Source organism: Etheostoma cragini, chromosome 19, assembly GCF_013103735.1.
Source record: "Etheostoma cragini isolate CJK2018 chromosome 19, CSU_Ecrag_1.0, whole genome shotgun sequence".
NCBI lineage: Eukaryota > Metazoa > Chordata > Actinopteri > Perciformes > Percidae > Etheostoma > Etheostoma cragini.
In genome coordinates, this window is record NC_048425.1 from 5168877 (window position 1) to 5184156 (window position 15280).

At 39.9% G+C, this 15280-nt stretch overlaps 1 protein-coding gene across 2 annotated transcripts in view; it reads right to left on the reverse strand.

Annotated features, from left to right (window-relative positions):
• capn1 (calpain 1) overlaps window positions 1–15280 on the reverse strand; it is a 30534-nt gene that overhangs the window by 13156 nt on the left and 2098 nt on the right. The window contains exons 2-5 of one of the 2 annotated variants that reach the window (XM_034856452.1): window positions 13741–13850; window positions 13168–13485; window positions 9975–10044; window positions 7608–7726 (exon numbers count right to left, since the gene is read on the reverse strand). In XM_034856452.1, coding sequence (XP_034712343.1) covers window positions 7608–7726; window positions 9975–10044; window positions 13168–13422 — 444 coding nt within the window. In that variant the 5' untranslated portion in view covers window positions 13423–13485; window positions 13741–13850. Of the gene's footprint in view, window positions 1–7607; window positions 7727–9974; window positions 10045–13167; window positions 13851–15027; window positions 15119–15280 lie in introns of those variants that run through there. The other variant, XM_034856453.1, reaches the window with a different exon arrangement.

Consider the following 15280-nt stretch of genomic DNA (forward strand, 5'->3'; position numbering starts at 1 on the left):
GACTCATTTCTGATCTCCACAAACCAATGGGTGACGTCACTCATGCTCTGTCCATTTATATTAACGGTCTATGGTTGGCCAGCAGGGAGCAGAGGAGATCAACACAACAGGAATGAATGAAGATGAATAGAAGGATGGCGTGGGAACAATATGACTTAAAGCCAGCGCCCACCTACAAGGACAGCTGGTTCAAAAAGACAGAAGTCAAAGTGGGAGAGTTTATATTGTCGACTCCTGCTGTTTCTTAGCAACACAGCCAAAATACATGCTTTAAATTTGAGGGAAAACGTAAAGATTACTTGCAGTGTTTCTACAGGTTTAACCAAGTTTAATTTTAGACTTTTGAAGACCTTTTTAAAACCATTATGAATACAATATAAGTTTTAAGTTTTGGGGGCTTTTTTTTTTTAATTACTTTTTAGGACTCTGCGGAAACCCTGTACTTGCCATCAGAGCTCTGCCACAAGTGCATTTATTTTTGGAGAAGATAATCACGCTACAACAATTAATACAGGTGCAAATCAGAACTGACACAGTAAGGCTCATCTTCAATAAAATAAAGAAACATGACAGGGCTATGACATCCAATAGTTGGCAGAGTAGAAAAACATAAAATATCCTTTTTTTGAAAGATATTGGTTGAGCCTATTCATAACCTGTTTCACTATAACTAGTTTCCTTAGACCTGTAAGATTCCAGGAGATAATCTTGTCTAAATTCCGATCTATTTATTAACTGTGATTATGGCAGGGCCCAGTTAATAACATTTTGCCTTTCCTATGAATAAGTGCACCTTAAATTTCAACAAAAAGAACATTAAAACACTCATAAAAATACAAAAACTCGTAACCCTCGCCGCCTCCTGTGTGTGATATACTTTACACAAATATCCCTCCCCACTTGTAGCGACTTGGTTATGCTCACTGGTCCTTTAAAAAGGAGCTAGCAAAATAAAGAAGCAACGAAATGTTCGCTCCGACCCTGTGGATATTGATATATCACCAGCTCACCCTTGTGTCAAATGTGCATGTGTAAACATCCAAATCAGATTTGTGTTCAGGATATAAAATCTGTAAGCACTGTGGCAATGCTCTTAGTTGTCACTCTAATAAGTATACGTATGTTTAATATAGGGATTGATTCCAATCTCTAGTTACTAGCAACCCAATCACACCTGAAGCAAAGCATTTGATGGTTTTTGAACAACTATGTGTGCGTACAAAGTCCATTTTGATCTGAACTACCCTATGTCGTTCAGAGACCTGATCTTCCTGTGTGCCTGATGTTCTCCCGTCATGTGTTAATTACATTGTGGAAATGTGACATGGCTCCTAGACTAGACTACATCTACACTGATGCAAGTGATGATGCAACATTTGAAATTGTACCTTTTGTCCTCCCTTTTGGCCCCACTAAGCTGTTTTTGCCAAACAACAACTGAGGGTATGTGAAAGTGTGCAGCATTAGTCCCGCCCTTAGCTTTTCATGTAGCTTTTTGGTCGTATTTAGAGAATTTGTGCAAGTGCAGCAAACACAAAGAGCAAACTGTGAACTGGTCATACTGGTACTCATATAGAAAACCTGTGTCATGGTGAGTACTACAATGAACATCAGGCAAAAAAGTGCTCACAGAGTAATACAGTGTTGGGAAAGAAATATTTCCTTGTCAAAGTAATTAGGTTTGTAGAATGGAGAAAGAGGAGGATGGAAATTGCAGGATTGTCATAACAAGCAAATAAAAAGCTACAGCTGGCGTGTGTGTGCATGTACAGTATGTGACTATCCACCGATTGCACTTCATGTCAGCATATGTGTGCATAGCAGGAAGATAGACAGATGGATGGATGAATTCTGCATGCACCGCAGAGCTGAATCCACCTCTGGGAGGAGCTGTGTCACAACACGGCTGACTGAAGACAACATAAAGCACACACACACAGGCTTACCCCTGGCAGACACACTCTTCCTCATTTTACTATTTGGCACTGACCCTTCTGGGCGTTTATCTCACAACAATACGGGAGCAACACCCAGCCTCACTTTGTGAAATTCATTTACCACATCTGTGTCATGACTTGCAGTTAGCAGGCAAGCATGAGAAGTTCTCGACACAATCCAGCGGAACGTTCAGACTCGCTGTATGAAATGTGTGCTATAATAAGAAAATGATAAAAGATTCTGCCCCAGTAAGTTTCATTTCTTTCCCGTCTGAGATGGCCGAGATTGCCTAGTTTATAATTTATTCTCACTCTCCTTTTTCCTCGCTCGTTCGCACAGACTCCCTCCTTTTGTGCCCTTCTGCAATTAAGATTCCCACTGCCAGCAGCACTCATAATTACAGTTTGGTATGACTCATCCAGGTCTGGGTAATTTATCCAGAGGCTTAAAAGGATCGAAACTAATACAAAGGGGAATCCCTGGAAGACTTGACAGCACACAAAAGGGAACAGAGCACGGAAACTCGGCCAGAGAAGAACATTTTTAAAACTGCAAGTAATGGGAACATTTGTTGGCTGCGATACAAATACAATGACAAGAGGCTCAAACAAAAACTCATATAGGAGGATGATGAAAGTAGAGCAACTCTTAATCTACCAAATGGAAAGCAGCCATATGCATTTATGTGCCATTTCGTGCACATTAAACACATGCATGCATTTACAAGCCTTTAGTGCAAATTAAAGAATTATTTCCCCTCATGCTAGCAGAGAGAACAAGTATGTGTGTGTATGTGTGTGTGTGTGTGTGTGTGTGTGTGTGTGTGTGTGTGTGTGTGTGTGTGTGTGTGTGTGTGGAGAACCACCAGTATTAATAAGAATGAACACAGAGTATCCGGGTATCAGTAAAAAAACAGGCCAAATATTTGGCTTCCCCAAACTGTAATTGAGACACCATCCCCAGCAGACATGTGACGATGGGTGCTCTGTGTGTGTGTGTGTGTGTGTGTGTGTGTGTAATTTATTGATCCATTGATAACAGATGAGTCAGGACTGCAGCCCTGGAAATGCTCAAATCTTTGTCTTTAGAAACACTTCCTTTTTTCTCTCTCCCTGTACCTCTTTGTCTTTGTCTCTCTCTCCCTCTCCCTTTCACTCTTGCTGTCTCTCTCACTCTCTCTCTCTCTCCCTCTCCTTTGTCAACACCGGGCAGGCCGACAGTCTTGTTGGCAAAACTCTCACTACATCAAGAGAAGGCAGCCGACTCAGCTCAAAGGGCTCTGCGACAAATAAGGTTGAGATGGCGAATATCAAAATCAGTTTCAAATCTCCTCTCACTATCTTCTGCAGCTGTTTTATGAGAACATGAGAGGAACATGAGAGGCTGCTTAGCTACACATTTTGTCTAAAAGGGTCACAGTTGCTCCTGCTTTGCATTCAAGCTGATGAAAGCACCAGAGACGTGCCTGTGTCTGATTAGATCACTTAAGTAATGAGGCACGTCAGATCACAGACAACACAGACGGATGGATTCATCCACAGCCCTTCCTGACGTCATTATCAAATAGAACAGAATAAAATAGTAACAGTAAGTAAACATAGACTAAGTGTAAGTAAATCACAGGTAATCACTCTAGGATGACAACAAATTAGTTTGAGTTTACATGCCATGATCTGCTTATAATTTCATCTTAAGTACGGACCAAAGTATGGTGGTGGTGGTTCACCTCCTGGGCACTGCCAAGGTGCTCACCGGACCCCCAATTGCTCTGGGTGCCTGTCCATTGACAGCTGCTGCCCCCTCACATCTCTCCATTTGTGCATTGTGTATAGGTTCTACTGAGCATGTGTGTATTTCAGGCCTGTGTGTATTGCGTGTTCTAACAACAGAGTGAAAACATTGTAATTTCCCTTGCGGTTTGATAAAGTATAAATTATTATTATCAAAGCAACCAAAATAAGTTTATAGGACAATTCATTAGTTTTCCAGGCTTCATCAGCATTTAACATATAATTGGGCTATGTTAGAATTAATTGCAAAGTACAGCTACAGCAATTAGTTTCAAGTACCACTTAAGTTGGAAAGTGTACATTTATATTTCACACTATATTAAAGAGCTGGCCATCACTAAAGGCAAAAGTTATTTCTACAGTTTATATAAAATGTAGCTTTCAAATACATTAACTACAAAGATGGGCTATAATATACGTCAGGTGTAGTCACATGCACATCCACAAGGCCTCAGTGGGATTACTTCCTCATGCAGACCTGTGTTGCCTGTGTTGTCTGGAATCCTCAAAAGTTAAGGATTCCAGTGTGCAGGTACTTTCTATTCATCTCATTCAACTTATTGATCTTTGTTCGAAAATATACTACATTCAAACTGAGCTTCTCATAATAATTCATAACTACTGCAAAGATTTTCCTACTTAATATTGGACTGAATGCATGTGTTGTTTAACTGCTCACTGACTGCAGAACAAAAGGGTTTGTGATCAGGCCAACACCCGTATAACTCCAGTGTGCAGCCGCCATTGTATGGTCTCAAATTTGCCTGCTCTTTTGCATGTGTGCATGTGTCTGGAGTATTTTATGTGCAAATAAAGTTCAGCTGATAAGGCCTTGTAGTCTGCCAGAGGCTTGCGCCATAGAGTTAGAATAAACAGAACCAAGACTTTCTAAGCCATAAAGCAGCATGACTGATCCTTAAGGAAGGCGATGTGATACTGAGCTACATTATACACATCAGCGTTTGACTGTCAACAGTTGTTTTTTAATAGATGTCACATCTATGACAGATAAAAAATTCTACATATGTGTGAAAAAGAAATGGGTGTTGGTCACTTCAGGAGTGTGTGCATACATCAGATTGACTGTGACTCAAATTTTACAGGTGAAGTCTACTGACTTTCTGGGTGTGGATCTAATAGGTTAGTTATCTCAGGTGACTCAGTGAAGCAGAACTAAAAGTGGAATGAGGAGATTATGAGAAGAACATTTTCTGCTTAATTCCTTATTATTTCTGGGATATTCTGGGGAGAGAGAGAGAAGACGTTAAACTATTCACTGACTCACTGGTTCAACATATTAAAAGGTGCTCTAAGCGATGTTGTTGCCGTTCAAAGTATTTTCAAACAAATCAAGGCTAGCTCTAGGCTGGCTCCACCCTTCTACGTACTTACGCTCCATTTTCATTTCCCTTCAGTACCACTGTTGGTACACGATCGATCCTGCCTGCACGTTCCGTTCTGCGCATGTGCAATATGTCGCGCATGCGCAGATAATATCATAATGAACGCAGATTTACAAAACTGCACAATCTTTTCCTATAGACAGTTAAAGAAAGTCAGTTTGCCTCCACCGGAAAGTTAACAACATTAGTTTAGCTAACAGCTAATTCGGCTAACCAATAGCTGAGACAGCATGTAAAAGACCCTCAAAACTTAAAATAACCATTATTGTAGCAATGCTTCAAAACATCCAGAAGTTAAAGTGCAAGTTAAAGCAAAGACTTTGCTGAGTTTTGTTGGTGGCCATGATATTGTGACCCTCCTTACCACGAGTTTCAGAAAAGTTTGATTTTCCAGCTTGCTCCAATACCCTGCTCTTGTTGCACATGCGCATGAAATATCTCACAACCAAACATTGGTGATTGGCTATGGAAGATCGCGAGTGGCTCTGGGCAGATCCAATAGTTTCAACCTTCAACACAGTACCCGCCTTCAAGGAAGTTAAAACTTGTCAATGGACAGTGTGAAATGGACTAGAGTCTGGTAGGACCAGGTTACACTGGAACATTGTTTGGTATGTTTGGGGGTGCAGGTTGACCAGTTTGTTTTTGTTGGCGTTAGTGGACCCTGGGCTGTTTACAGAGACCACGTTTTTTTTTTACAGTGTGTTCAGAGGACAGGCAGCTCGCGGATAGTGAAGAGATGTTTGCTGTGTGTGACAAAAAAAATGTTGTAGCCTAAAAACGTGTGACATCACTTAGAGCACCTTTTAATTACCATTGAGCAAGAAACACACACATATGATTTTTGGATTAGTATGGTCTCAGTGTCATCCTGCAAATGCTTACTTTCTAAATAAAAAGAAAATGTGAATGAAGTTTAGAATTAAATGAGATGAAGAAAAGCAAGAAATCCATACAGGAGAAAGTGATTACCTAAAATCCTTTATCAAACATTATGTCAATCAACAACCAATCATCATTTCAGTACTATTTTACATTCAGTGAGAGCAGCTTAGTGGCCAAAGCATGAATGCCTGCAACTGTATTTAAACTGCTCTGTGTTTCTTGCCAAAAACAAAGAAAAGTATAAATAGTGGGAAAGTAATCAACAACCGATAGCATGGGCCAATCGACTGATCTTTGGTGACCCAGTTTCAAAACGGAAACAACATCATGCACTTAACCACAGCGGAAGATCAACCAAAACCATTCAGAGTAGCACCGTTTCTGCCTAAAAGAAAACTCTAGATGCATTGTTGCAAGTGACTAGACGTTACTTGGTCCATGATGAATCAGCCAGAATAATCAGTTTTAAAAAATGCACAAAAATAAACGTTTCTACTTTAGTTTGAACCAATGAGAACTAACTTTAATCTCTAACAGCTTTCACCACCAGTGGTGCACTTTACAGGAAATGACGCAACAGGAAGGGTTTGAGTCAGAAACATATCAAATATGGTGAGATGACACAGTAGTGCATGCCTCTGAATCCAAATGGCCAGACTTTACCACAATTTCAGACAAATACTTGATACGATGTGAAAGTTGAGGTTGTGATAAAAATACAGTTTTTGTGTTTAGAAGAACATGTAAAGGGTTATTCTAGTCTGCATTCAAATGACATTGATCTCTTTTGTACTTACAGCAGCAGACACTGCACATACTACAGAAAGCTACGGAAAATGTCAGTGGCAGTTATATTAGTATAACTGCAGTGATTCCCCTATGTGGATTTTGAAGTGGCGGCCCGCCATGGCAAAATCACAGTATCAGAAATAGGGCAGACGCACAATGTAGTCGCAGTTGCCTTTTAAATTATTCTCCCTACATAATGCACCCCGTTGGCTGTCGCTCACAATTTCACAACAAGTCGAACTATTCAGAGGTTACTGGGCCTGTCCGGTTTAACTCCACACACTGTTGTGTTGATGTAGTTTATTGTCAAAACGTTCATTTTCTTCTGAGTCGACTATTAAACAAACAGCTCAGCCTAAAAACATCACCACAGGGGTTCTGTTACATTTGGACAACGTTCAACTTGTCAGTTCTTTTGTAGATGTTAAGTGCCCTATAGTGCCCTTAAATCACAACTCAAAATATGCCTAATTGTGTGTGAATAGAAGTGAATAAGTATATTTGTTTGTGTTGCAGTGAAGTGTCAGTTCTGTTTCATATGTATGCCCCCAATGATAAAGAAGATCCTAAAGGAAACACTGAAACTGTCTGGAAAAACACTTTTGAGATTGCTTAAATGGTCAGGAAATAAAATGTTATACCCATAGAGTCATGATAACAGTAAGACATCGGTTCAGTCTGCAAGTCTTGAGTTTAGCCTGTGAGGTCTTTAGCTGGCCAGCTACTACAGAAGAGTAGCCAGCGTGGAGTGTTGGCAGTATCCTTAGACATGTGTAATTGCAGGGAGTGAAGCTGCTGTTACCTGGAAGTGAAAGATGCCGGCATATTCCTGTTGGAAGCTCTGTCCATGAGGAACCACTCTGTGGAGGAGGTTGTCGTTTAAGGTCAGCGAGGCAATGGCTGCCAGCAGCCAGCAGTCACCTGAAGACACACACACACACACACACACACACACACACACACACACACACAACACACACAACACACACATACACATACACATAAACATACACACACAATTATATTACATGGGATCAGCCCTGAATGCCCAAAACTACTATAGTAGATTTGAATTTTAAGAATGACAGCAGGTTGTTTCCAATAAAGCACTCCCTACATCCATTCCTATATTCAATTCAATTTTATTTATAGTATCAACTCATAACAAGAGTTATCACAAAACACTTTAAAGATAGAGTAGGTCTAGACCACACTCTGTAAATTACAAAGACCCAACAATTCTAGTAACACCCCAAAGAGCAAGCATTTACTGTGACAGTGAGCAAGAGAAAAGCTTATTCCTAATCCTACTATTCTTTAAAGGTCTAATTCATTCATTGCCGCTGCCTGAGACAGAATGTACTTGGAAGCTCAGTGAAAAGAAACTCACCAAACTAGAATTCCTTTTAACATCTCAGTAAAGAAAACATTATGAAATATGTTTGAACGTGTATTGCTTTTTACAAAATGGGAGAGGCACTTGTTCCACTAGATTGGCTGAGAGACTGACTGAAACTACCACAGCTACACAATATGTTACCGATGATGTTTGAAGGAATCACGCTGTGGGTTTGAGCCACAATTTCTGTTATGATATGTGTGACAGTGTTTACAGTGTGACTGTAATTGTCTTCTTTCTTTTACACATACAGGCTTGTGACACATGGATTTTGATACGACAGTGATCTTTGTTGCGTTATCTGGGAGTAGTTTAACATTTAGATTGGTCTATTATATACAGCATATAATATTAATGCCAAGTCATGGCTCTTCTTAAAACGTTCTGGTTTATATTAGCTATTGTTGCATCTATTCATACTGGCTGATGAAGGTACTTCTATACCGAAAGTAATTTTAAAAAGCATGGGCGGTTAAATTTATATGTTAGCATATTTATGTTCTTATTGCATAACCCATAAACAGCCCTCCATAGCATCTGGTGGGTTGTCTAACACATCAACGTATCTTCATACAGCGGCCCGAATGATATCTGTTGAAAACGTATACGCAAATATTTGTTATTCTACAAATGTCCAGCCACACAAGCAATCAGTGCACAAGCACTGCACAACACATACAGTATAGGCAACAAAACTACTTTAGTTTAGGAAAAGGTCATGGTTTGGGTTAAATAAGTGACATTTCTGGCGTTAGGTAAGTAAACAAGTTACTTAACAAACGTAAGTTTAAATAAGTCAAAGTTGACTTCTGGTTTCACATGGGACATGAACAATGGTCTCCTGGGTGAAGGTCCTGTGTTATTTGGACCCATCCATCCACCCAACGTCCTACCTACGCAGACAGAGGCAGTCCTGCATGTCCTGGCTCATGGTTAAATAGGTTATAGAGATATAGTGTAATACTTTTTGTAGGTACAACAATAAATGAGAACAGCCTAAACCGATAACCCCATTGCATTCAGATAAAGACTGCTTAGTCATGTTGCATTTATGCTGTAAAACAAAGTGAAGCATCATGTTTTCTGGCTCAACATTTTTGGGTTTTTTGTTTTGCAATTCAGCTGCTCCTCTGAGAGTCAGAGGGAGGTTGGGTATAGAATTGCAAGGATAAAAAGGGAAAGTTACTTCTTGCCTGCCGGAGCTACCGCATCAGAGGGAGGGTGGCCTTGTTTACAGATGTGAGGCAGAGAAACAAAGCATGAATTATAGATGCAGCTCTGTGTTTAGCAAGAAACATCTCAGGCAATGAACTGTTACTGGTTCTGCTGAATTGACTGTGATCCCTCTTCTGTTTCTCTCAAGCTGTCCACCTCTATCCATCACTCCTATCCTCGTTCAGTTTGCTCTGTTGACTTTTTTAATCTTGCATTTGATTTACGAAAGAGTTCAGTCTTTATTTACAACACATTAGGGATGATTATCATTATGTATGCAATGGGAGCAGGTTAATGGTAGGAATTATTTTTGGTAGAACTATTCAGAGGGAGAGGGAAGCTTTACGTAATAATGTCCTACATCCAGATAGTTAAACTTGGGATTGCAGCATGGCATGCCCCCAGTCAATCACCTGTTTCTTTCTGGCTTCTGCCAGTATTTCTCACTTTGATTTTCAATAAATTGAAGATTTAGCCCTCCTCTTCTGCCCTCTAATACATTGATATTGCTGTAGCAACAGTGAAACAGATAAGAACCCTCAGGGTTGGACTTACCTAAAGATCCCTGGCAGATGTCTGTGCGAGTGGCTCCACCTACGATGAACTCAGGACATTTGCAGAACTCCTGTCGAATGTACAAACACAACAAACAAATGATTGCAATGCTTGCTCTTGTACACCCAGTTTCATAAGCATGTGACATTTGCTGTCGTTCTCATGCTGACTGTGTTGACTAACGCAATGGTCCTAATCCATAGAAATGACATGGTTTACATGCTGGGTTTGTACAGACAATAAATCATAAGAAATAATAAAATAAGACTAAAGATATCTATATGATACAACACATACAGTACTGTATACAATACTACAAAAGCTTTAAAGTTGTGAAGAAGGGTGTGTTTTCTAACTTTTGACTTAGCTAGGCTAGCTTTTAGCTTTTGTTTCTAGAGTTTGTGCTAAGCTAACATCCACAAGCTATCTCTGTTCTTAACAATATCTAATAACTCATATCAATCTCAGCACACAAGTATAAAGCTGAATCTATTAGTCGATTGACAGATAATTAAATGCCAACAATTCTGATAATTCATTAACCCTTTTTAAGCTAAAATGCTGCCACTTTAAAATTGCCCAGCTAAAATGATAACCAGACTAATTAATGACCAGATCACGAGATAAACATGTCAGGAAAGAAATGTTGCATTCTGGTGTTCACGTCTTAGCTCCCAACACAGTACTCCCTGCTCCGTAAACCCTCTTCAACGCCGCATGTTGAACGTGAGAAAATCCACATGAAGCTATGAAATGGAATATTCCATTTATTCTCTTGCCCCCCCACACCCACACTATCAGGGACTATGGTTGAATTCACAAAAACACTTACCATTACCCACATACAGGCTCAAATTCTCTTTTCAGGGTCACATAAAGCACAGATTTTTTGGGAAACACCAAGAACCCTCTTATGCATGGTAAATATTACAGATCCTGTGGTTCAGGCAATACTCATGCATTATAAAACATCAGACTTTTGGGGAGAAATTAAACCCCAGAATGCATTAGAGCAGACTGACATACAACAGGACACGCATTACCACACATGTGGTCTACACACTTGCACACAGTGGCTCTCACGCACTTAAGTGGAAGCTGCAAGAGGAGCTCACAAGCTGAAGTCACACTCAGGATCCCAACCCCTGGAGCTTTTAAGACCACGTTCTCTGCTTGCTGCTCTACTATGAGACTGACAGCAGCAACCTGTCACGGTCTGTGAAAATCGAACAGTGATGATAGCAAGGGCTGCTGTGATAAAAACCAATGAAGACAGTCCCACTTTATTCTCTGGTCGGCCCTGATGTATTTATAATGTAGTGAGCGCAGTGATGAGAGCCTGGGAGAGGAAGAACCACAGAGACAGGCAAGCAGGGAAGGACTGGAGGTTTGAGGAGGTACATGGATGGATAGATAGAAGAAGAAGAAGAAGAAGAAGAAGAAGAAGAAGAAGAAGAAGCCTCTCTAAAGACACTTATACAGTGCTGACTAGTGATGTGGGAACATTAAAATGATATTGACCAACCATTCCTTACAAAAAGTTTAGTTGCCAAGCAACAGATGAACTTCATGTCTGTGAGGGAAATATTAGAGCAGGTAATAAAAAAAAAAAGCTAGTCATTATCTGCTCACTCCTGATGTAATCAGTCAATGTCGGATATATTTCACAAAAACATCCAACATAGAAAGTCCATAGTTCATTCTCAGCCTAAAGTTAAAGGACCATCCCTGTTTTTAGCATGTTTTTGTTTATGTCCTTCAAAATCACATGTACTGGACAGTTCATTATTCCACTAAATTACATTATTTCATTACAGTTAACAGGATACCACTACATTTTTAGGGTGACAGCAGTGTTTTGTCAGTGCTACTTTAATGCTACTTTGGTATGAATGTCATGTTATTAAAGTATGGTGAAGCAGTTTAAATTGTGGATTGTTTTTAGGTGTACCAGGGGCTGGTTGTATGCTGACATACCAACACTATTAAAACCATTGTTTAGTCAGTTTATATATATATATATATATAAACTGACTAAACAATGGTTTTAATGGAAGTGTTAAAGCGTCAATATTATGCTCATTTACAGGTTCATAATTATACATGGTTTAAATTTCAAAGAACACCATATTATTTTTGTAACGCACATTGCTGCAGATCCTCTTTTCACCCTGTGTGATCAGGTCTCTGTTTTAGCTACAGAGTGAGACATCTCACTTGTTTTAGCTACAGAGTGAGACATCTCACTTGTTTTAGCTACAGAGTGAGACATCTCACTTCTATACTACCTTTGTTGGGAGTCGCAGAAGCGCAGTAGCTAGGTAAGATCATATCAGCTAGATAACTCTTTCTCCAACTTTGGTCAGTATAAGGCAGGATTAGCGGGGAGACTTCTTCTAAACAAGGGCACACTTGTGGAATACCTGAACAGGTACATGGAAGTAGTTATTTTGGAGATTATGGTGAACTAGTGTGTGTTGTAGCATTGTTTTGCCAAAACGACATGCACACAGTTTTTTTTCCTACGTTCGTATGCGTGTGGAAGCACCAGAGACACAAAATAACTCCCCAAATCCCCGGAAAAGTGTGTTTTTTTTTCATAACATGGGCACTTTAAGTGTCAAGTTTTATACCAACATGAGTTGAAGCGAGCAAGTATGAAAATGTGTTTTAAAATCTAAAAAACAAGTGGTGTTTTTTGCAACATGGTTTAAAATGTCATGTATCAGGTGTTTAATATATGGGCTAAAAGATATAAAAATGCGGCATGTCATTCCCCCCTCTCTCTCCCCTTTCATGTCTTTAAACTGTCCTGTCAAAAATAAAGGCCTAAAATGCAAAAAAAAGGCCCCCTTAGCAAGAGTATCGGTGTGTTTCATAACCAAAAATTAAGGAATTCTATAAAATGTCTATATTTACCAGATTATCTCCTATGTTTTTCTCACTGATAATGCACTTCTCATCCATTCTTTGACAGAAGACTTTTCCAGTTACTGCAGGGTTCATTCAGCATGCTCTCTTAAACAGCACAGCCATGTTATGTTGATGTCAATAGTGAAATGTTATTCATTTAATAATGAACTGCTTTATTAACAAAGCTAATACTTGCGTGACTCCATTTGTGTAATTCCCAAAAGTCAGAATTAATAATAACATCAAATCTAAGACACAGTATCATAAAAATAAGTCTCACCGTGGGCCTTATCCACCGCACTCCGTAGGTCTTGGCGGAATTGGGGCCAAGCTCCTTGAACCCCAGAGAAGATGTGATAGCAGGGAACGAAGTATCCTCAAACAGCTTCCGACTATGAAGGCACTGGGCTTTCAGACTCTCGTAGTCTTGACCCAGAAACTTCACAGCCTTGTGATTCTGTCCCAGACCATCATTACGATCCCACTGGCTCCTCAGCTTGGCGGCCATGCCTGTTGCGTAAATGGGTTCCTCCATCCTGAGTCTGTGGCGTTAACTGTGGGGTCACCTTGTCAGCTGGAATGTTTGTAGGTGTAAAGACAAGTAGTAGTGAGGCAACTGTGACCTGTTGTGGCTACAGTTTCGATATTAAGCACTGCAGCCGTTTTGATGTAAATTTGATATAAGGTGGTAATGGCTTCAAGGCTCAATGATAAATCAGAATGAAAGATCAGTTGCCATTAAGAAGCTATAAAATATTGACCAGGCTGCTGCTTGGTTAGGGTACGTCTGGTTCTGTTGTAGCTGGATACTTTGAGTGCAATACCAATCATAAGGGTAGGAGGCTCAAAATGTGAAGGTAGACGTCCCAGTGAGCACCAATCTCAGTTTGTTGGTCTTTTTTGTCCAGATGCCAACCGGTCGGGCAGGCCTCAGTCCTTCCTTGTCCAACCAGCAGCTAAACTCTAAAAGAAAAGAAGTAAAAAACAAATTACTGACTGTATGCAGAGGTGTGTGTGCAAAACAGACAAAAACAGCCGTTATGTACACCCTATATACATACATTCAAGGATTAAAGACAAATGAGCCCTGCCTATTTATTTTCAGTCAACCATAAACACACTGGCTCTGCATAGCAAAGAGATTAGTCACAATAGGCACGTCCTTTTTTGTGGCACTAAACGTGTACACAGTTTTGATCAGTAACATATCAATGTAATGTTTAATCATATGAAGTGTAAAGTGGTTTGTTGTGTTTGTGTGTGTGTGTGTGTGTGTGTGTGTGTGTGTGTGTGTGTGTGTGTGTGTGTGTTGTTCACAGGGCTAACATAGGGTGCGGTTATGTGTGATTTTTGATGCACAATGAAGGCAACACGATGCCTAGAACAAGGAAAAGCTCTCTCTGATTTTTTAATTAAGCAGAGACGGGGAGGAGGAAGCGTAAACTGTCATTAGTGCCAGCAGAGCTCCTGACAGAACAGAAGCTTCTGAAACAGTTTATTTTGGTTCGGTCTGTCTTTGTCATCCTTGCTTTGTATCTTCCCGTCCTTTTATTTCTTACTAACACAAATAAAACAGGGGTTTGTTCTCTTTTTCTACTACCTCAACTCTCCACTATCAAAAACATTCTTCCTGTTTGAAGACTTCAGTCAGCAGTCAGTCACAACAGAAGCTGAAAAGAGTTCGGCTCTTATTGGCTATAACCTCAGTTTCCACTGCTCTCTGGGAACCACACCCATTGAAAACATCCTAGTTCACTAACGTTAGCTGAAAAATATCCCTGCTAACAGTGCCTAAGAACACACACAAAAAAAACAGTTTTACAGGTCCAGTTTATCACAGGCTGTTAAAAATTCTTAACCACAACTGCTACAGCTAACAAGAGCAGTACTAAAACTACTACCAACGTTACCACTAGCAATAGTACTGCAATTATTGTTACTGCTAACCTTACGTTACTAGAGCAGATAGCTAGCAGCGCTAGCAACTGTGTGTTCGCTAGCTAGCATAACATTACTAGAACTACCACTCCTAGTGAGATCCTACTTCCATATCTAAAACTAGTTATTTCTAGTAGCATTTTTTACTAGTGCTATTACTGAAACCACAAGAAACACGTTTGCTATTACTAATAGCACTGACCATAATGTTTCCTAACATCAATGAAGGTTGCCAGTTCGGCTGTTTTCCCGCGAAATTGGGCTACTTTTGAAGTGTTGATGCAGGTTGAATTTTTGGTCTGCCGGTTGGGTAGCCAGACCTATTATGCCTGCAAATTACATGAATAATCAATAACAATCCATATTTGAATGTTAAATGGAATAATTTATTCATATCCAAATCCTGCTCTAGATATATTGTATGCACACACATCATAGGCCTAATTTACAGGGGG